General features: G+C 26.2%; 4 protein-coding genes across 5 annotated transcripts; all 4 read left to right on the top strand.

Moving 5' to 3' along the window:
• The first annotated feature begins 225 nt into the window (after positions 1-225).
• LOC145942918 (uncharacterized) lies at positions 226-8,486 on the top strand. The gene is made up of 15 exons (XM_083050086.1): positions 226-501; positions 586-673; positions 1,118-1,387; positions 1,767-2,232; positions 2,392-2,491; positions 3,053-3,172; positions 3,560-3,715; positions 3,952-4,002; positions 4,987-5,074; positions 5,503-5,772; positions 6,215-6,686; positions 6,839-6,938; positions 7,439-7,558; positions 7,992-8,147; positions 8,368-8,486. The coding sequence occupies exons 1-15, from the start codon at positions 499-501 to the stop codon at positions 8,419-8,421; spliced, it is 2,514 nt and encodes an 837-aa protein (XP_082906212.1). The 5' UTR covers positions 226-498; the 3' UTR covers positions 8,422-8,486.
• A 927-nt stretch (positions 8,487-9,413) lies between these two features.
• LOC145942786 (odorant receptor 43a-like) lies at positions 9,414-12,896 on the top strand. Its single transcript, XM_083049811.1, has 7 exons — positions 9,414-9,524; positions 9,960-10,229; positions 10,676-11,147; positions 11,300-11,399; positions 11,896-12,015; positions 12,446-12,601; positions 12,820-12,896. The coding sequence occupies exons 1-7, from the start codon at positions 9,494-9,496 to the stop codon at positions 12,871-12,873; spliced, it is 1,203 nt and encodes a 400-aa protein (XP_082905937.1). The 5' UTR covers positions 9,414-9,493; the 3' UTR covers positions 12,874-12,896.
• Positions 12,897-13,436: 540 nt separating this feature from the next.
• On the top strand, positions 13,437-17,261 carry LOC145942797 (odorant receptor 43a-like). Its single transcript, XM_083049822.1, has 7 exons — positions 13,437-13,965; positions 14,402-14,671; positions 15,093-15,564; positions 15,697-15,796; positions 16,276-16,395; positions 16,812-16,967; positions 17,188-17,261. Exons 1-7 carry the CDS (start codon positions 13,935-13,937, stop codon positions 17,239-17,241), a joined length of 1,203 nt encoding a protein of 400 aa, XP_082905948.1. The 5' UTR covers positions 13,437-13,934; the 3' UTR covers positions 17,242-17,261.
• A 1,042-nt stretch (positions 17,262-18,303) lies between these two features.
• Positions 18,304-22,140, top strand: LOC145942781 (odorant receptor 13a-like). 2 transcript variants are annotated; one of them, XM_083049805.1, is made up of 7 exons: positions 18,304-18,336; positions 18,770-19,036; positions 20,000-20,471; positions 20,633-20,732; positions 21,183-21,302; positions 21,707-21,862; positions 22,081-22,140. In XM_083049805.1, exons 1-7 carry the CDS (start codon positions 18,306-18,308, stop codon positions 22,132-22,134), a joined length of 1,200 nt encoding a protein of 399 aa, XP_082905931.1. In that variant the 5' UTR covers positions 18,304-18,305; the 3' UTR covers positions 22,135-22,140. The 2 variants fall into 2 exon arrangements, with proteins under 2 accessions (XP_082905931.1, XP_082905932.1); XM_083049806.1 differs by lacking the exon at positions 18,770-19,036 and having other exon boundaries at positions 18,322-18,336.
• The last annotated feature ends 1,003 nt before the right edge of the window (positions 22,141-23,143 follow it).

The following is a 23,143-nucleotide window of genomic DNA, read 5'->3' as shown; positions in this document are numbered from 1 at the left end:
AAAATTGTGTTCCACTGACATGATTTCCGTCGCTATATAGTAAAGAATAAAGCTATATGGTAGCAGGTCTTTTGTACAGTGTTGAAACACACAAAAGTTCCTGCAAAATCGAAGACGGATGTCCGAGACCGATTACGAGAATGTGTGAAAATATCACATGGGTGCACGTATCGTGTGTAAGTGTATTGCCTACGTGTGTTATATTTCCACTTGCGATCAGGAGGACTTATATCAGCGTTTTTTATTCACCCGCTCGTTTCTCGCGAAGAGACATAAACGAGGGGTGCTCGGAATATTTAAAGAAGCTTATGGTACTTAACTTAAGTACCGTGTGTACGTGTATTGTTTACGTGTGTTGTACTCGCTCCTATGTGCGATCAGGATGATCAGTCACCTGTTATTATATCCACGTTTTTCTTCACGCACATTTGATACATTGTTTCTCGCCGAAGAGACAAATGAGACAAAAGAGGGATACTCGGAATATTTAAAGAAGTTATGGTAAGTATCGTTCATCGGACGATAAAAAAATATGTATATACCAGGACATATAAAAGAGACGCGCGCATGCACATTGTCGAATAGGAGGTGACGTTATTCCACGATAAAGAGACGGAGGCCAGTCTCTGGACAGCGCGGAACATGAAAACTTCAAATAACGCGAGATATGAAGGTGTCATCATTATCGTTGAAGTCATACTTGAATCTAGTCTTGATGAAAATACATTCTTGTTTAGATAGAACATATGCGCGACGCGCAGTTTTAGAATAAATTGAACAAACAGCTGACGTTACAACGCTAAATGTCAAAATTTTCTTTTTTTAAAATATGTGTTTGAAAATAGTGTCCAGTTCGGCAAAGAATGCTAATAAAATTTGTGTCAATAAAAAATAACAAGTGAACCAAGAAGTGTTACTTATAAATTTTAATATTTTTATAAGTGCTTTTTTTTCAATCGTACTGTATTTTGTGTATAATTTAAAGAAAAATACTGTGAAATATCCATACTTTTACTTGAATCCGATTCTATATAGTATAAATTTAAAAGTTTAAATTTCTTTTTTCTCTGTAAAATTAAAAATAATTTAGCACATGGGATTTTTTTGGAATAGGTAGATTTCGATTGGGCAGTAAAGTTGAATCGATATATTCTGACACCGGTCGGACTTTGGCCTAAAAGCAAGCAAACTACATGGGAAAAGTATACGTGCGACTTACGTACGTTTATCGTTTTTATGTCATTGCTGTTCGTTATTTTGATTCCTGCCATACATTTCCTGATAAGAATTCGTGGAGATATTATGCTGATGACAGACAATTTACAATTTACAATACCGACTATCGCTATCATGATGAGAATTGCAATTTTTTGGTGGAAGAAAAAAGGTTGGTTATTCAAAATTTTGAAGGAAAACAGAAATTGTGTCATCAGTGATCAATTTTAAAAAAATAGTATATATTAAAATAATAACTTTTATAAAATATTTAAAATATTTCAAATGCTTTTTTATATTAAATTTTATAGAAGTGCATATCTACTTAAATCTTGAGTAAAAGCTGCTCTTATAATTAAGATTAAATTTTTCATAAATCGTATATTTTATGAATAAGATTCAATCTCTTTAATAGAAATTTTTATAAATTTGTTAATATAACTTCTGCCATTATGTACTAGTATTCTCTCTCTTTCTCAGCTTTCCTCTTTCTTATATATATTAATATTTAATTATTTTTATTTGTATAATATTTTCTCAAACTGTTAAAGCTCTGTCATCTTTGATGGATATGATCGCGGAAGATTGGATAAAACCTAAAGCGTCTTGGGAAAGAATTATAATGATTACGAGAGCGCAAACTGCGCGTACAATCATAACGATTATGTACAGCATGATGGGAATATCTTTCATCATTGCAATATTTTTGCCCCTTTGCGGCTTTTCACTGAGATATGTAACAAACAGTACTGGCAAACAATTGCCACTACAGACACTGTATTATATATATGATACAACTAAAAGTCCGCAATACGAATTAACGTTCATAGTTCAAACTATCTCCATGATCTTAGGCGTTTTACCTTATACGGGCATAGATAATTTTCTCAGTCTGTTAGTGTTTCATATCTGTGGTCAATTGGATATTCTGAAAAATCATATCATGCATCTGGATAAATTCGCTAATTACGCTAACGCTTTAAAAAGCTGCGTGATGGACCACACAAGGATAATCAGGTAATCGTAATCATGCTTAAATTCATCAACTGTCACAGATACATATTTATTTCTTATACAAATATGCAGATATAAAACTATATAAATATAAAAATGATTATATATCACGTACTAGTTAGTGATAAAAAATTATGTAATCCATAAATTATTACTTTATAGAGCTATCGGCATTGTAGAAGACACCTTTAATCTAATGCTACTTGCATTATTGTTGTATTTTGGTGTTCTTTTTGCTTTTCATGGATTTTTTATTCTTAATGTAAGTGAAGCGTTTATGAAAATTTTCGACATACAAAATATTGCATTACGCTATTTGTTTAAAAATAATCCCATGTGCATAGATATTATATATAGAGATTCCAAGTATTTCATATATATTTCATGGATTTAAAAAATTGTGTTTTTTACTAAAAATGATGTATTAATAGAACATGAAAATGACGCCTTTGTACTAAAATTATATATTATAAATTAATATTCTGTAATATTAATATTCTAGAAGCAAAATAAACTTGAAAGATTTGGTGAAGTTATATCTAAAGTATAGGAATCATCTAACAATTGAAATTAAATTATTAAATAATTATTAAATATTAAAAATATATTGCCACAAATAATATAAAATAAAATTCATTAACATTTGATTCAGTAAAATAAAGCTTTACTTGAATGCTCAAAAAATATGAGCCAAAAGTAATAATATAACTTTATTTAATAATGTCAGTACAAATAATGCTATAATATTAAAACTTTTTAATATAGAATTTAATATTTTATACTTATTATAATAATATTTCTATACAAATACATGTATGTATAGATTCTCGACGATAATAATTATTTATCGGTTTCTCGCTTCCTGTACATCATAACTTTTATGATCACTTTGTCTGGTCATATGTGCGCTTATTGTGCTGTGGGAGAAATTTTGATATCGCAGGTAAGGGTTAAAAATTTTTTAATTCTTTATAAATCACTTTCCTCGTACTTATTGTAATTTTTAAAGACACAATTTAATTACAAATATTTAGTGGAGTATTTAAGAAACATATTCTTATGTAAAAATTTACGTTTATAAAAAAATAGTAAATAAAATTTTTTATAATTTGCTATGTAAATGTAAAAATATATTTGAGATATACAAAATTTTAATAATTTTAGTAATTTTAGTAAATATTATGTAGAGTCTATATATATATATATTTATTTTTCATTTAAAATTATAAAGCTATACGTAAATTTTAAATACTAACGTTTTCTATATAGTAAAATAATTTTTAAAGAATATATGTTGATTCTTAATTAATATATTTTTAATGATTTCAAGTGTAATCGAATCCATTATGCAGCATATTCTAATAAATGGTATACTCTGAATCCAAAAGATGCGCGGAATATAATTTTTCTGTTAATCAGAACCAATGAACCTATTTGTCTTACCGCTGGAAAAATCTTTCCTATGACGATGGCTACATTTTCTAGTGTAAGATATTCTAAAACTTTTAATAGCTATAACACTAATGATTTTTAAAATTTTTTATAAGTCATATGTTTTTATAATCATTATAAGTCATTTTCATTATAATCATTTATTCATAAGTCGTATTTATATATTTGAACATGTAAAATACACTTTCTTTTTTTACCTCTTTTGCACGTTTCTTACGTATATATTTATCTTTTTTATTTTTTATATTATTTACAATATATACTTTTTAGTTGATAAAAACGTCAGCCGGTTACATATCTGTCTTGCTCACAACAAGGAATTAATTCGAGAGAATAATAAATACAAATAATGGCTGACTTTACAAGAAATAGTCTTTTAATGCAAAAAATTCTAATAAGCTTTATATAAAAATATTTTTAAGAAAGTATATATTATATAAATAAAAAATAGATATTATATATATTGTATATAATATATTTAATGTAGTTTGAAATATATATTTATTAATATAATTATATTATTAATGTATATGAAAAAAAGTTTACAAATATATCACAAATATATAATTGTTGAAGTATAAAAATGTATTTTTTCCGCGCTATACAGAATAAATTTGCAAATAATAGAATAATTAAACACATATATACAAAAATGTATAATGATATAATGTAAGCAAGATCTCCAGAAAAATTATGCCAGTGACCTAATTTCTATCACTATAGTAAGGTATACAGGTATAAGGTAAAGCTATGGGGTAGTAATTTCTACAGTTTTAAAACAACCCCCCCGCAAAGAGTCGAAGATGTATATATTCCAGCTCAGTTACAAAATGCGTGAGAATATAATGGGTGCACATACTGTGTGTACCTGTGTATATATGTACATGTGTTATAATCGCTCTTGCCATCAGGACGACTAATATCGACATTTTTATTCACACGCACTTATCGTTTTCCGGCGAAGAGACATAAACGAGGGGTGTTCGAAAGATGTAAAGAAGCTTATGGTAAGTACCGTGTATACGTGTGTTATTTACATGTATTTTATTCGCTCGTAAGTGCGATCACCCACCTGTCATTATCTGTATATCCATTTTTTTCTTTACGCATATTTGATATCTGTATAGCCGTTTTTTCTTCACGCATATTTGATACATCGCTTCTCGCCGGAGAGATATAAAAGAAGGATGCTCGGAATATTTAAAGAAGTTTAGGGTAGTTAAATGTCGTTTACTAGACGCGATAAAAAAATGTGTATAAACCCGGACACATAAAAAAGACACACGCATGCGTATTGCCTGATAGAAGGTGACGTTATTCCACAATAAAGAGACAGAGGCCAGTCTATGGATAACGCGCAACATGAAAACTTCAAAGAATACGGAATATCAAGGTGTCATCATTATTGTTGAAGTCACACTTGAAACTAGTCTTGACGAAAATATATTCTTATTTGGAACATATACGCGATGCTCAGTTTAGGAACAAATCAAACTAAAAACAGATGTGTAGAGCTAAAAATCACAATTTTTTCTGTAATTTTAAAAATATGTGCCTAAAAATAATTCAGTTCTGCAGAAAAACTACACTTGCGTCAATAAAACAATAAAGCCTAATTAAAGAAAAAGTGTTATTTTACATTTTAATTGTTTCCATAAGAGTCATCTTTTTATAATCGCACTCTTCGTGTAAAATTTTAAAAAAATATTGTCGATCTTTGTTTAAATCTTTGTTTTATATATAATATATTTTTAAAATTTTTAAATTCTTTCTTTGAATTTAGAAATAATTTAGCTCACAAAAATTTTTTCGAATAGGTAGACTTCGAATGGGCAGTAAAATTGAATCGATATACTTTGAAATCGGTCGGACTTTGGCCTGAGACCGAGCAAACTACATGGAAAAAGTACATGTGCAATTTACGTGTGCTTATCGTTTTCATGACATTGCTGATCGTTTTTTTTATTCCTGCCGTACATTATCTGATAAGAACTCATGGAAAAATTACACTAATAATAGAAAGTTTACAATACAGTTTACCAATCTTCACCAGCACACTAAGAATTGCAATTTTTTGGTGGAAAAAAAAAGGTTGGCATTAAAAAACTTCAAAAAAGAATAATAATTTTATAATCATAATGATAAATTTAAAAAAGATACAGATTATATTGAAATTATTACATCTGTTGAAATTATTACTAAAAATTATTACTTTTGTAAGATATATGTAATTTTATAAAATATTTAAAATGTTTCTGTATATTATATTTCATTTTTAAACATACACTACTTTTTATATAAGTATGTATTAGAATGTACAAAAATTTAAATTTTGAGTAAAAGCTGCGTTTTCACAATTAAGATTAAATTTTTCATAAATCGTACCTTATGAATTGAATACCATCCCTTTAATACAATTTTTAATATATTTATTAATATAACTTTTGTAAATATATACTAATATTCTCTCTCTTTCCCTACTTTTCTTATGTTAATTTCGTTATTTGTATTATATTTTCTCATACTGTTAAAGCTCTGTCATCTTTGATGGATATGATTGCTGACGATTGGATGAAACAAAAAACATCTTGGGAAAGAATAAGAATGACTACAAGAGCGCAAACTGCTCGTACAATAGCCAAGTTTATGTACAGCATGATGGGAATATCTTTCATTGTTGCTATATTTATGCCGATTTGCGGTATTTCATTGACACAGATAACGAACAATACTAATTTGGAGAAGCAATTGCCATTGCAGCCATTATATTATATATATGATACAACTATAAGTCCGCAATACGAATTAACATTTATTTCTCAAACTATCTCCATGATTATCGCCGGTTTATCTAACACGGGCATAGACAATTTTTTTAATCTTTTGGTATTTCATATCTGCGGGCAACTAGATATCCTGAAAAATCGTATCACGCATCTAGATGCATTCACGAATTACGGTAATACTTTAAAGAGCTGCGTGATGGATCACACAAGGATAATCAGGTAATCACGCTTGTATTTATTATGAGCCATAGACGCATTTTCATTTATTAAACAAATATACAGATATGAAACGATGTAAGTGCAAGTATGACTATGTGTCATATACTAGACAGATAAATTAATAGTATACCACATAAATCATTACTTTATAGAGCTATTGCCGTTATAGAAGACACTTATAATATAATGCTGCTTGCATTATTGCTGTATTTCGGTATCATTTTCGCTTCTTATGGATTTTTAATTCTTAGTGTAAGTAAAGCGTTTATGAAAACTTTTAACATACAAAATATATTCCATTACGCTTTTTGGATAAAACATCTCACATGCATAGATATTCCTAATGTTTCATGTATAAAATTTTATCGATTAAAAACTTTTTTTTTATACTATAAATGTTGGATTATTGTAATCTGAAAATAACATTTTTTTCTGAAATATAAATATTCTATAAGCAAGAAAAATTAGAGAGAAAGATTTGATTAAATTATATATATATATATACATCTAAAGTATGATACAACATAATAACAATTTTTCCATTAATAATATGAAATAAAATGACGTTTAATTAGTAAAACGAAACTTTATATAATAATACTGAAAAAACACGCGTTCAAAAGTAAAAATATAACATTTATAATAATGATTATAATATTAGAATATTGAAAACTTTACGTTTTACTAAACGTAGAATTAATATTTTATGCTTATTATAATATTTCTATACAAACATATGTGCATATTAATAGATTCTTGAAGATGAGAATAATATATCGATATTTCAACTGATGTTTCGCATACTTTTTATTCTCACTATTTCTGGTCATATGTGCGCTTATTGTGCTGTGGGCGAGATTTTAGTATCGCAGGTAAGAGCTGAAAATATTTTAATTCTATGCAATTTATATACTTTTGTCGCATACTTATTATTGTAATTTTTAAAAAGTATTAAAGAATATAAATTTAATAGAAAACAATATAGTAAAGTATTTTTTTAAATATTCTTATTTTAAAATTTACTTCTATAAAAAATAGTATAGAAACTTTTTTACGTTTTATATGCAAATATAGAAATATATTTTGAACATATAATTTTCAATAAGTTTAAGTGATTATAATGTTATATAAAGTCTATACATATTTGTTTATATTGTATATACTCTATACTATAGAGTATATATTATAAAGCCGTACGTAAATGTTATAATTATTAATGTTTCTATCTATACTGAAGCGATTTTTAAACAAACCATGTTAATTTATGTCAATTAATACTAACAATGTATTTTCAATTAATTCAAGTGTAATAGGATTCATTATGCCGCATATTCTAATAAATGGTACACTCTAAAGCCAAAAGATACGCGGAATATGATTTTTCTATTGATCAGAACCAATGAGCCTATTTATCTTACCGCTGGTAAAATGTTTCCCATGACAATGGCTACATTCTCCAATGTAAGTCAGACTAAAACTCAGTTATAACTTTAACAATATTTATTTCTTTTTCTTAATGCATATTTTTATAGTATTATAAGTAAATTTTTATTATAATTATTTTTTATAAGTCATACTTATACATATTAACATGTAATGCACTTTCTTTTTTAACGTTTGTTTTATGTTTACAATTACATTTTATTTTTTCTACATTATTTACAATATAAATATTTTTCAGTTGATAAAAACATCAGCCGGTTACATATCTGTCTTATTCACAACAAGGTATTAACTTGAGGATATAATAAATACCAATAATGTCTAACTTTACAAGAGATAGTCTTTATTTTGAAAACAATTTTTAATTTCTCTAAAAACTCTAAACTCTATATAAAAATTTTCAGGAAAGTATATATTATAATTTTAAAAAAAATATAAATATATGTTATATAAGTATATATTTTTTATTTATATTTATATATATATATATATATAGTTTAATTTACATGTAGTTTGAACTATATATATATATATGTACTTTTTTATATATATATATTTATTTATTTATTTATATTATTAATGTGTACGAAAAAAATCTTCTAAAAATTTACAAGTACATATATCACTTGGTTAAAATAGAAAAATGTATTTCTTCCGCGTTATACGGAATAAGTTTACATCAGATAATAGAATAATTAAACATATATGTATATATGCAAAGGTATAAAGATATAATGTAAGCAAGATCTTCAGAAGAATTGTGCCAATGACCTGATTTTCATCACTATAGTAAGGTATAAAGCTATGGGGTAGTAAATTGTACACAGTTATAAAACAATCACCTTCAAAGTCGAAGATGTATACATTCCAGCTCAATTACTAAATGCGTGAGAATATAATGGGTGCACATACCTTGTGTATATATGCACATGTGTTATATTCGCTCTTACGATCAGGACAACTAATATCGACTTTTATTCACACGTAGTCATCGTTCTCCGCCGAAGAGACATAAACGAGGGGTGTTCGAAAGATGTAAAGAAGCTTATGGTAAATGCCGTGTATACGTGTGTTATTTACATGTATTTTACTCGTCCCTGAATGCGATCACCAACCTGTTATTATCTGTATACCCATTTTTTCTTCACGCATAATTGATACATCGTTTCTCGTCGGAGAAATATAAAAGAAGGATGCTCGTAATATTTAAAAAAGTTTAAGGTAAGTGTCGTTCATCAGACGCGATAAAAAAATGTGTATAAACCCGGTTATATAAAAGAGACACACGCATGCGTATTGCCTAATAAAAGGTGACCTTATTCCACGATAAAGAGACAGAGGCCAGTCTATTGATAACACGCAACATGAAAACTTCGAAGAACATAGAATATCAAGGTGTCATCATTATCGTTGAAGTCACACTTGAAACTAGTCTTGACCAAAATATATTCTTGCTTGGAATAAACACATATACGCGATGCTCAATTTAAGAACAAATCAAACTAAACAATTGACGTGTATCACTAAATATCAATGTTTTCTGTAATTTTTAAAAACTGTGTGCTTACAAATAACTTAATTTTACAAAGAACGCTAATTATATTTGCGTCATTAAAACGAATGAAAGAAAAAGTGCTATTTTTACATTTTAATTGTTTCCATAAGAGTCATCTTTTTATAATCGCACTCTTCGTGTAGAATTGAAAAAAAATATTGTCGAATATCTATCTTTGTTTAAATATTTGTTTTATAATATATTTTTCAAATTTTAAAATTCTTTCTTTAAATTTAGAAATAATTTAGCTCACAAAAATTTTTTCGAATAGGTAGACTTTGAATGGGCAGTAAAAATGAATCAATATACTTTGAAACCGGTCGGACTTTGGCCTGAGACTGAGCAAACTACATGGAAAAAGTATATGTGCAATTTACGAGTGCTTATCGCTTTCATGACATTGCTGATCGCTATTCTGATTCCTGCCGTACATTTTCTGATAAGAACTCATGGAGAAGTTACGCTAATTATAGAAAATTTACAATATAGTTTACCAATCTTCACCAGCACACTAAGAATTGCAATTTTTTGGTGGAAAAAAGAAGGTTGGCCATTAAAAAACTTCAAAGAAGAATAATAATTTTATCATCATAATGATAAATTTAAAAAAGATACAGATTATATTGAAATTATTACTAAAAATTATTACTTTTGTAAGATATATGTTATTTCATAAAATATTTAAAATGTTTCTGTATATTATATTTCATTTTTAAACATACACTACTTTTTATATAAGTATGTATTAGAGTGTACATAAATTTAAATTTTGAGTAAAAACTGCGTTTTCACACGTAAGATTAAATTTTTCATAAATCGTACTTTATGAATTGAATAACATCTCTTTAATACACTTTTTAATACATTTATTAATATAACATTTGTAAATGTATACTAATATTCTCTCTCTTTCCCTACTTTTTTCTTTCTCATGTTAACATTTCTTATATTAATTTTTTTATTTGTATTATATTTTCTCATACTGTTAAAGCTCTGTCATCTTTGATGGATATGATTGCTGACGATTGGATGAAACAAAAAACATCTTGGGAAAGAATTAGAATGACTACAAAAGCGCAAACTGCTCGTACAATCGCCAAGTTTATGTACAGCATGATAGGAATATCATCCTTCGTTGCTACATTTATGCCCATTTGCGGTATTTCATTGACACAGATAACGAACAATACTAATTCGGAGAAGCAATTGCCATTTCAGACAATATATTATATATATGATACAACTATAAGTCCGCAATACGAATTAACATTTATTTCTCAAACTATCTCCATGATTATCGCCGGTTTATCTAACACGGGCATAGACAATTTTTTTAATCTTTTGGTATTTCATATCTGCGGGCAACTAGATATCCCGAAAAATCGTATCACGCATCTAGATGCATTCACGAATTACGGTAATACTTTAAAGAGCTGCGTGATGGATCACACAAGGATAATCAGGTAATCACGCTTGTATTTATTATGAGCCATAGACGCATTTTTATTTATTAAACAAATATACAGATATGAAACGATGTAAGTGCAAGTATGACTATATGTCATATACTAGACAGATAAATTAATAGTACACCACATAAATCATTACTTTATAGAGCTATTGCCGTTATAGAAGACACTTATAATATAATGCTGCTTGCATTATTGCTATATTTCGGTATCATTTTCGCTTCTTATGGATTTTTAATTCTTAGTGTAAGTAAAGCGTTTTTGAAAACTTTTAACATACAAAATATATTGCATTACCCTTTTTGTATAAAGCATCTCACATGCATAGATATTCCTAATGTTTCATGTGTAGAATTTTATCGATTAAAATCTTTTTTTTATACTATAAATGTTGCATTATTGTAATCTGAAAATAACATTTTTATTGAAATATAAATATTTTATAAGCAAGAAGAATTAGAGAGAAAGATTTGATTAAATTATATATACATCTAAAGTATGATACAACATAATAAAAATTTTTTCATTAATAATACGAAATAAAATGACGTTTAATTAGTAAAACGAAGCTTTATATAATAATACTCAAAAAACACGCGTACAAAAGTAAAAATATAACATTTATAATAATGATTATATAAATAATATTAGAATATTGAAAACTTTACGTTTTACTAAACGTAGAATTATTATTTTACGCCTATTATAATATTTCTATACAAACATATGTGCATATTAATAGATTCTCGAAGATGAGAATAATATATCGATTTTTCAACTGATGTTTCGCTTAATTATTGTTATCACTATTACTGGTCATATGTGCGCTTATTGTGCTGTGGGCGAGATTTTAGTATCGCAGGTAAGAGCTGAAAATATTTTAATTCTATGCAATTTATATACTTTTGTCGCAAAATTATTATTGTAATTTTTAAAGAATATTAAAGAATATCAATTTAATAGAAAACAATATAGTAAAGAATTTTTTTTTAATATTCTTATTTTAAAATTTACTTCTATAAAAAATAGTATAGAAAATTTTTTACATTTTATATGCAAATATAGAAATATATTTTGAACATATAATTTTCTATAAGTTTAAATGATTAATGTTATATAAAGTTTATACATATTTGTTTATATTGTATATACTATACATTAAAATATATATTATAAAGCCGTAAGTAAACTTTATAATTATTAATGTTTCTATCTATACTTAAGCAATTTTTAAACAAACCATGTTAATTTATGTCAATTAATACTGACAATGTATTTTCAATTAATTCAAGTGTAATAGGATTCATTATGCCGCATATTCTAATAAATGGTACACTCTAAAGCCAAAAGATGCGCGGAATATGATTTTTCTATTGATCAGAACCAATGAGCCTATTTATCTTACCGCTGGTAAAATGTTTCCTATGACAATGGCTACATTCTCCAATGTAAGTCAGACTAAAACTCAGTTATAACTTTAACAATATTTATTTATTTTTCTTAAATCATATTTTTATAATATTATAAGTCAATTTTTATTATAGTTATTTTTTATGAGTAATATTTATACATATTAACATGTAATGCACTTTCTTTTTTAACGTTTATTTTATATTTACAATTACATTTTATTTTCTCTACATTATTTACAATAAATATTTTTCAGTTGATAAAAACATCAGCCGGTTACATATCTGTCTTATTCACAACAAGGCATTAACTTGAGAATATAATAAATACCAATAATGTCTAACTTTACAAGAGATAGTCTTTATATAGAAACAAGTTTTTTATTTCTCTAAAAACTCTAAACTCTATATAAAAATGTTCAGGAAAGTATATATTATAAATTTTAAAAAAATATAAATATATATATAAGTATATATTTTTTATTTATATTTATATATATATATATATATATAGTTTAATTCAAATGTAGTTTGAAATATATGTAGATATATGTACATATATATATTTATTTATTTATTTATTAATATTATTAATGTGTAAAAAAAAATCTTCTAAAAATTTACGAGTACATATATCACTTTGTTAAAATATAAAAATGTATTTCTTCCGCGTTATATGGAATAAGTTTACAGATAATAGAATAATTAAACAAATATGTATATGCAAATGTATAAAGATATAATGTAAGCAAGATCTTCAGAAGAATTGTGCCAATGACCTGATTTTCATCACTATAGTAAGGTATAAAGCTATGGGGTAGTAAAATGTACACAGTTATAAAACAACCACCTTCAAAGTCGAAGATGTATACATTCCAGCTCACTTACTAAATGCGTGAGAATATAATGGGTGCACATACCTTGTGTATATATGCACATGTGTTATATTCGCTCTTACGATCAGGACAACTAATATCGACTTTTATTCGCACGCACTCATCGTTCTCCGCCGAAGAGACATAAACGAGGGGTGTTCGAAAGATGTAAAGAAGCTTATGGTAAATGCCGTGTATACGTGTGTTATTTACATGTATTTTACTCGTCCCTGAATGCGATTACCAACCTGTTATTATCTGTATACCCATTTTTTCTTCACGCATAATTGATACATCGTTTCTCGTCGGAGAAATATAAAAGAAGGATGCTCGGAATATTTAAAAAAGTTTAAGGTAAGTGTCGTTCATCAGACGCGATAAAAAAATGTGTATAAACCCGGTTATATAAAAGAGACACACGCATGCGTATTGCCTAATAAAAGGTGACATTATTCCACGATAAAGAGACAGAGGCCAGTCTATTGATAACACGCAACATGAAAACTTCGAAGAACATAGAATATCAAGGTGTCCTCATTATCGTTGAAGTCACACTTGAAACTAGTCTTGACCAAAATATATTCTTGCTTGGAATAAACACATATACGCGATGCTCAATTTAAGAACACATCGGACTAAACAATTGACGTGTATCACTAAATATCAATGTTTTCTGTAATTTTTTAAAAACTGTGTGCTTACAAATAACTTAATTTTACAAAGAACGCTAATTATATTTGCGTCATTAAAATGAATGAAAGAAAAAGTGCTATTTTTACATTTTAATTGTTTCCATAAGAGTCATCTTTTTATAATCGCACTCTTCGTGTAGAATTGAAAAAAAATATTGTCGAATATCTATCTTTGTTTAAATATTTGTTTTATAATATATTTTTCAAATTTTAAAATTCTTTCTTTGAATTTAGAAATAATTTAGCTCACAAAAATTTTTTCGAATAGGTAGACTTTGAATGGGCAGTAAAAGTGAATCAATATACTTTGAAACCGGTCGGACTTTGGCCTGAGACTGAGCAAACTACATGGAAAAAGTATATGTGCAATTTACGTGTGCTTATCGCTTTCATGACATTGCTGATCGCTATTTTGATTCCTGCCGTACATTTTCTGATAAGAACTCATGGAGAAGTTACGCTAATTATAGAAAATTTACAATATAGTTTACCAATCTTCACCAGCACACTAAGAATTGCAATTTTTTGGTGGAAAAAAGAAGGTTAGCAATTAAAAAACTTCAAAGAAGAATAATAATTTTATAATCGTAATGATAAATTTAAAAAAGATACAGATTATATTGAAATTATTACTAAAAATTATTACTTTTGTTATATGTAATTTTATAAAATATTTAAAATGTTTCTGTATATTATATTTCATTTTTAAACATACACTACTTTTTATATAAGTATGTATTAGAGTGTACATAAATTTAAATTTTGAGTAAAAGCTGCGTTTTCAAACGTAAGATTAAATTTTTCATAAATCGTACCTTATGAATTGAATACCATCTCTTTAATACACTTTTTAATATATTTATTAATATAACATTTATAAATGTATACTAATATTCTCTCTCTTTCCCTACTTTTCTTATGTTAATTTCGTTATTTGTATTATATTTTCTCATACTGTTAAAGCTCTGTCATCTTTGATGGATATGATTGCTGCCGATTGGATAAAACAAAAAACATCTTGGGAAAGAATTAGAATGACTACAAGAGCGCAAACTGCTCATACAATCGCCAAGTTTATGTACAGCATCATGGGACTATCTTTCATTGTTGCTATATTTATGCCCATTTGCGGTATTTCATTGACACAGATAACGAACAATACTAATTTGGAGAAGCAATTGCCATTGCAGCCATTATATTATATATATGATACAACTATAAGTCCGCAATACGAATTAACATTCATTTCTCAAACTATCTCCATAATTATCTCCATTTTACCTAGCACGGGCATAGACAATTTTTTTAATCTTTTGATATTTCATATCTGCGGGCAACTAGATATCCTGAAAAATCGTATTACGCATCTAGATAAATTCACGAATTACGCTAATGCTTTAAAGAGCTGCGTGATGGATCACACAAGGATAATTAGGTATTTATTATGAGCCATAGACGCATTTTTATTTATTAAACAAATATGCAAATATGAAACGATGTAAGTGCAAGTGTGTCATATACTAGACAGATAAATTAATAGTATACCACATAAATCATTATTTTATAGAGCTGTTGCCGTTATAGAAGATACTTATAATATAATGCTGCTTGCATTATTGCTGTATTTCGGTATCATTTTCGCTTCTTATGGATTTTTAATTCTTAGTGTAAGTAAAGCGTTTATGAAAACTTTTAACATACAAAATATATTGCATTACCCTTTTTGTATAAAACATCTCACATGCATAGATATTCCTAATGTTTCATGTATAGAATTTTATCGATTAAAAACTTCTTTTTTACTATAAATGTTGCATTATTGTAATCTGAAAATAACATTTTTACTGAAATATAAATATTCTATAAGCAAGAAGAAAATTAGAAAGATTTGATTAAATTACATCTAAAGTATGATACAACACAATAAAAATTTTTCCATTAATAATACAAAATAAAATGACGTTTAATTAGTAAAACGAAACTTTATATAATAATACTCAAAAAACACGCGTTCAAAAGTAAAAATATAACATTTATAATAATGATTATAATATTAGAATATTGAAAACTACGTTTTACTAAACGTAGAATTAATATTTTACGCCTATTATAATATTTCTATACAAACATATGTGCATATTAATAGATTCTTGAAGATGAGAATAATATATCGATTTTTCAACTGATGTTTCGCATACTTCTTATTCTCACTATTTCTGGTCATATGTGCGCTTATTGTGCTGTGGGCGAGATTTTAGTATCGCAGGTAAGAGCTGAAAATATTTTAATTCTATTTTGTCGTATAATTATTATTGTAATTTTTAAAGAGTATTAAAGAATATCAAATTAATAGAAAACAATATAGTAAAGTATTTTTTAAAAATATTCTTATTTTAAAATTTACTTCTATAAAAAATCGTATAGAAAATTTTTTACATTTTATATGCAAATATAGAAATATATTTTGAACATATAATTTTCTATAAGTTTAAGTAATTAATGTTATATAAAGTCTATACATATTTGTTTGTATTGTATATACTATACTATAAAATATATATTATAAAGCCGTACGTAAATTTTATAATTATTAATGTTTCTATCTATACTTAAGCAATTTTTAAACAAACCATGTTAATTTATGTCAATTAATGCTGACAATGTATTTTCAATTAATTCAAGTGTAATAGGATTCATTATGCCGCATATTCTAATAAATGGTACACTCAAAAGCCAAAAGATGCGCGGAATATGATTTTTCTATTGATCAGAACCAATGAGCCTATTTATCTTACCGCTGGTAAAATGTTTCCTATGACAATGGCTACATTCTCCAATGTAAGTCAGATTAAAACTCAGTTATAACTTTAACAATATTTATTTATTTTTCTTAAATCATATATTTTTCTTGTATTATAAGTAAATTTATATTATAATTATTTTTTATTAGTCATGCTTATACATATTAACATGTAATGCACTTTCTTTTCTAACGTTTGTTTTATGTTTACAATTACATTTTATTTTCTCTACATTATTTACAATAAATATTTTTCAGTTGATAAAAACATCAGCCGGTTATATATCTGTCTTACTTACAACAAGGCATTAACTTGAGAATATAATAAATACCAATAATGTCTAACTTTACAAGAGATAGTCTGTATTTAGAAAAAAATTTTTAATTTCTCTAAAAACTCTAAACTCTATATAAAAATTTTCAGGAAAGTATATATTATAAATTTTAAAAAAATATAAACATATGTTATATAAGTATATATTTTTTATTTATATTTATATATATATAGTTTAATTTAAATGTAGTTTGAAATATATATATATATATATATGTACTTTTTTATATATATATTTATTTATTTATTTATATTATTAATGTGTACGAAAAAAATCTTCTAAAAATTTACAAGCACATATATCACTTTGTTAAAATAGAAAAATGTATTTCTTCCGCGTTATACGGAATAAGTTTACATCAGATAATAGAATAATTAAACATATATGTATATGCAAGTGTATAAAGACATAATATAAGCAAGATCTTCAGAAGAATTGTGCCAATGACCTGATTTTCATCACTACAGTAAGGTATAAAGCTATGGGGTAGTAAATTGTACACAGTTATAAAACAACCACCTTCAAAGTCGAAGATGTATACATTCCAGCTCACTTACTAAATGCGTGAGAATATAATGGGTGCACATACCTTGTGTATATATGTACATGTGTTATATTCGCTCTTACGATCAGGACAACTAATATCGACTTTTATTCACACGCACTCATCGTTCTCCGCCGAAGAGACATAAACGAGGGGTGTTCGAAAGATGTAAAGAAGCTTATGGTAAATGCCGTGTATACGTGTGTTATTTACATGTATTTTACTCGTCCCTGAATGCGATCACCAACCTGTTATTATCTGTATACCCATTTTTTCTTCACGCATAATTGATACATCGTTTCTCGTCGGAGAAATATAAAAGAAGGATGCTCGGAATATTTAAAAAAGTTTAAGGTAAGTGTCGTTCATCAGACGCGATAAAAAAATGTGTATAAACCCGGTTATATAAAAGAGACACACGCATGCGTATTGCCTAACAAAAGGTGACGTTATTCCACGATAAAGAGACAGAGGCCAGTCTATTGATAACACGCAACATGAAAACTTCGAAGAATATAGAATATCAAGGTGTCGTCATTATCGTTAAATCATACTTGAAACTAGTCTTGACGAAAATATATTGTTGTTTGGAATATACACATATACGCGATGCTCAATTTAGAAACAAATCGGACTAACAACTGACGTTTATCGCTAAATATCAATGTTTTCTGTCATTTAAAAAAAAATGTATGCTTGGAAATAACTTAATTTTACAAAGAACGCTAATTATATTTGCGTCATTAAAACGAATAAAAGGAAAAGTGCTTTTTTTACATTTTATGTTTTTATAACAGTCAATTTTTTATTACGCGCCCCTTGTATATAATTTAGAAAAAAAATATTGTCGGATATCTATTTTTATTTGAATTTTTGTTTTATAATATAATTTTTAAATTTTTAAATTCTTTCTTTAAAATTAGAAATAATTTAACTCATGGAAGTTTTTTGGAATAGGTAGATTTTGAATGGGCAGTAGAATTGAATCGATATACTCTAATACCTGTCGGACTTTGGCCAAAGACCGAGCAAACTACATGGGAAAAGTATATGTGCAATATACGTACGCTTATCGTTTACATATCACTGATTGTTATTTTGATTCCTGCCGTACATTTTCTGATAAGAATTCATGGAGATATTACGCTAATGATAGAAAATTTACAATATACTTTACCAATCTTTACCGCGACATTAAGAATAGCAGTTTTTTGGTGGAAAAAAGAAGGTTGGCCATTAAAAAAATTTCAAAGAAAAATAGTCATTTTGTCATCAATTATAAATTTAAAGAAGATACAACATAATATTAAAATTATTATTATGACAGTTATTACTTTTATAAAATATTTGATTTTTTTTTAATATTCAAAGTATTTCTGTATATTATAAATCACATTTTTTAACAAACACTAATTTTATATAAGTATTATATATTAAAGCGTAATAAATTTAAAATTTGTGTAAAAACTGCGTTTTTTTACGTAAGATTAAATTTTTTATGAATCAAACTTTATGAATTAGACTCAATCTCTTTAATACAATTTTTAATAAATTTGTTAATATAACTTTTGTCAATATATATATACTAATATTATACTAATATATATATACTAATATATATAATAATATTTTCTTTTGTTTCCTACACAGAAAGAATTTATCCTGAAAATCATGGTAATCGTGGGACAATATGGTATGGAAAGAATTTTTGAGAATTTCTGTGATTAATATTTATCATGATAAAAAATAATAATATCTATCACATATAAAATATGTTTGATTAATTTTACTATACTTTTACTAAATTTTACTATAGTTTTAGTAAAATTAATCAAACATATTTTCTATTTTATTGTAATAGATATTATTTTTTTTATTGTAATAAATATTAATCAGAGAAATTCTTATAAAATTCTTTCCATACCATATTGTCCCACGATTACCATGATTTTCAGGGTAAATTCTAAGAGAAAATTCTCTCTGTGTACTTTTTTCTTTCCAAAATTTTAAATTTATATATATACGCTCTAATATATACTTATATAAAATTAGTGTTCGTTAAAAAATGAAATATATTATACAGAAATACTTTGAACATTTTATAAAAGTAATAACTTTCATAATATTAATATTTCTTATGTTAATTCTTTTATTTATATTGTATTTTCTCATATATTGTATTTTGTTAAAGCTCTATCATCTGTGATGGATATGATTGCTGACGATTGGATAAAACAAAAGACTCCTTGGGAAAGAATTAAAATGATTACAAGAGCGCAAACTGCTCGTACAATTGCCAAGTTTATGTACAGCATGATGGGAATATCTTTCCTCATTGCAATATTTATGCCCATTTGCGGCCTTTCAATGACACATGTAATGAACAATACTAATTCAGGGAAACAATTGCCATTTCAGACATTGTATTATATATATGATACAACTAAAAGTCCGCAATACGAATTAACGTTCATATCTCAAACTATCTCCATGTTCTTCACCGTTTTACCTAATACCGGCATAGATAATTTTCTTAATCTTTTGGTATTTCATATCTGCGGTCAACTAGATATCCTGAAAAATCGTATTATGCATCTAGATAAATTCACCAATTACGCTAATGCTTTAAAGAGCTGCGTGATGGATCACACAAGGATAATCAGGTAATCACGCTTGCACTCATCATGTGCCGCAGACGCATTTTTATTTATTAAATAAATATGCGTCTATGGCACATGACATGAAACGAACTGCAAATATGACTAAATGTCATATAGTATACAGTGATAAATAATTGTATAATACATAAATCATTACTTTATAGAGCTATAGCCGTTATAGAGGACACTTATAATATAATGCTGCTTGCATTATTGCTGTATTTCGGTATTATTTTCGCTTTTTATGGATTTTTAATTGCTAGTGTAAGTAAAGCGTTTACGAAAATTTTTAACGTACAAAATATATTGCATTACGCTTTTTATATAAAACTTCTCACATGCACAGATATTCCTAGTGTTTCATACATAGAATTTTATCAATTAAAAATTTTTTTCTTTATTATAAATGTTGCATTAATGTAATCGAAAACGACACCTCTTTGTACTAAAATATTAATATTCTAAAAGCAAGAAGAACTTGAAAGATTTGATCAAATATATGCAAAGTATATTATATATTAAAAATTTTTCCATTAATAATATGAAATAAATGACGTTTAATTAAGGTTCAGTAAAACAAAGCTTTACTTGATAATATTCAAAAAACACGAGTACAAATGTAAAAATATAACACCGTTTATATACAACAATATTGATAACTTTATAATGTAGAATTTAATATTTTATGCCTATTATAATAATATTCCTATACAGATTTTCGAAGATGAGAATAATTTACCGATTTCTGGTATGATGTATCGCTTAATTTTTGTTATCACTATTTCCGGTCATATGTGCGCTTATTGTGCTGTGGGCGAGATTTTAGTATCGCAGGTAAAGGATAAAAATATTTTAATTCTATGCGGTTTAAACATTTATTACATATTATTGTAATTTTTAAAGAGTATTAATTATAAGAATATCAATTTAATAACAAATATTTAGTGAAATATTTAAAAAAATATATTCTTATTTTAAAATGTACGCTTATTAAACATAGTATACAAAAAAGTTTTTTTATATTTTATATGCAAATATGGAAATATATTTGGAATATATAAATTTTTAAGAGTTTAAATGATTAATGTTATATAGAGAGTTTATATATTTGTTTATTGTATATATTACAAAGCTATACATAAATTTTATAATTATTAATGTTTTTATGTATTGAAGCGATTTTTAAACAAATGTTGATTCATAATTAATATTGACGATGTATTTTTAATAACTTCAAGTGTAATGGGATTCATTATGCAGCATATTCTAATAAATGGTACACTCTGGAGTCAAAAGATGCACGGAATATGATTTTTCTGTTGATTAGAACCAATGAGCCCATTTATCTTACCGCTGGTAAAATGTTTCCTATGACGATGTCTACATTTTCCAATGTAAGTTATTCTAAAACTTAATTATAACTTTAACATTATTTATTTTGTTTTTCTTATGTCACATATTCTTATAGTACTATAAGTCATTTTCATTATAGTTATTTTTTATGAGTTATATTTATACATTTTAACATATAACGCACTTTCTTTTTTAACGTTTGTCTTACGTTTACATTTACATTTTATTTTCTACATTATTTACAATATATATTTTTCAGTTGATAAAAACATCAGCCGGTTACATATCTGTCTTGCTTACAACAAGGCATTAATTCGAGAGAATAATAAATACAAATAATGTTTGACTTTAGAACAGTCTTTTTTTTATGAAAAAAAAATTCTAATAAAAATCTATAAAAATTTTTAAAATGTATATATTTATACATAAAAAAAACTAAACATTAGATATTATAAAAAAACTAGATATTATATATAGTATATTAAATGTGATTTGGAAAAAAAATATATATATGTATATGTAAAAATAATATTAATATGTATGAAAAAAAAGATGAATATTAAATTTGTAGATATATCACTTTTTTGCAGTATTAACATGTTTTTTTATGCGGAATAAATGTACTTAGATAATTAAATAATTATACACAAATATACATATAATGATATAATGTAAGCGAGATCTTTCCAAAAATTATGTGCTAATAACATAATTTCCGTTGTTCTAAAAAAATAAATGGTAATAATTTATACAATTTTTTCAAAAGAGCCTTTGCATCAAAGATGTTCGAAATCGATTAGAAAAAAATGCGCGAAATTATCATGTAGATAGTGTGTATATATGTGTATAATATGTTGTGTACATTCGTTATATTCGCTCTTGCGATCTTTATCGACATTTTTAATTATACGCACTCATTGTTTCTCACGAAATAACATAAACGAGTGCTCGAAATATTTGAAAAATCTTATAGGTATCGTTCACATGATACGTAAAAAATTTTATCCAAAGAAAAAACCGAAACGTTTAAAATAAGTATAGAGGAATTTAAATATAATTTTGTTACACCTAATATCTGTGTCTGGATCTTATTAGATTCCTTTCCATACCTAAATTTGAAAATATTTTATCGCGTGCACACACATGCGTATTGCCAAAAAAAAAATAGGAGATAATATTGTTCTATAAATAAAAGGGACAGAAACTTGTTTCTGGATAACACACAGCATGAATACTTTAAAAAATGCGGAATATAAAAGTAGTTCTAGATCTTTTAAATTTATTAGTCTCCAGATTATAGATTAACTGCCAATGTGCAAGAG

The sequence above is a fragment of the Prenolepis imparis genome, unplaced genomic scaffold (assembly GCF_030444845.1).
Source record: "Prenolepis imparis isolate NDT839.2.m4 unplaced genomic scaffold, iyPreImpa1.0 SCAF_11, whole genome shotgun sequence".
Taxonomy (NCBI): Eukaryota; Metazoa; Arthropoda; class Insecta; order Hymenoptera; family Formicidae; genus Prenolepis; species Prenolepis imparis.
This window is presented reverse-complemented; position numbering and strand designations above follow the sequence as displayed.

Coding starts and splice junctions, on each gene's coding strand:
- LOC145942918 (XM_083050086.1), top strand. Junction 2,233..2,391: donor GACCACACAAGGATAATCAG/GTAATCGTAATC, acceptor ATTACTTTATAG/AGCTATCGGCATTGTAGAAG. Junction 3,173..3,559: donor GAGAAATTTTGATATCGCAG/GTAAGGGTTAAA, acceptor AATGATTTCAAG/TGTAATCGAATCCATTATGC.
- LOC145942786 (XM_083049811.1), top strand. CDS start 9,494: ATGAAAACTTCGAAGAACATAGAATATCAAG. Junction 9,525..9,959: donor GAAGAACATAGAATATCAAG/GTGTCATCATTA, acceptor TCGAATAGGTAG/ACTTTGAATGGGCAGTAAAA. Junction 11,400..11,895: donor ATGGATTTTTAATTCTTAGT/GTAAGTAAAGCG, acceptor GCATATTAATAG/ATTCTCGAAGATGAGAATAA.
- LOC145942797 (XM_083049822.1), top strand. CDS start 13,935: ATGAAAACTTCGAAGAACATAGAATATCAAG. Junction 13,966..14,401: donor GAAGAACATAGAATATCAAG/GTGTCCTCATTA, acceptor TCGAATAGGTAG/ACTTTGAATGGGCAGTAAAA. Junction 15,565..15,696: donor GATCACACAAGGATAATTAG/GTATTTATTATG, acceptor ATTATTTTATAG/AGCTGTTGCCGTTATAGAAG.
- LOC145942781 (XM_083049805.1), top strand. CDS start 18,306: ATGAAAACTTCGAAGAATATAGAATATCAAG. Junction 20,733..21,182: donor ATGGATTTTTAATTGCTAGT/GTAAGTAAAGCG, acceptor ATTCCTATACAG/ATTTTCGAAGATGAGAATAA. Junction 21,303..21,706: donor GCGAGATTTTAGTATCGCAG/GTAAAGGATAAA, acceptor AATAACTTCAAG/TGTAATGGGATTCATTATGC.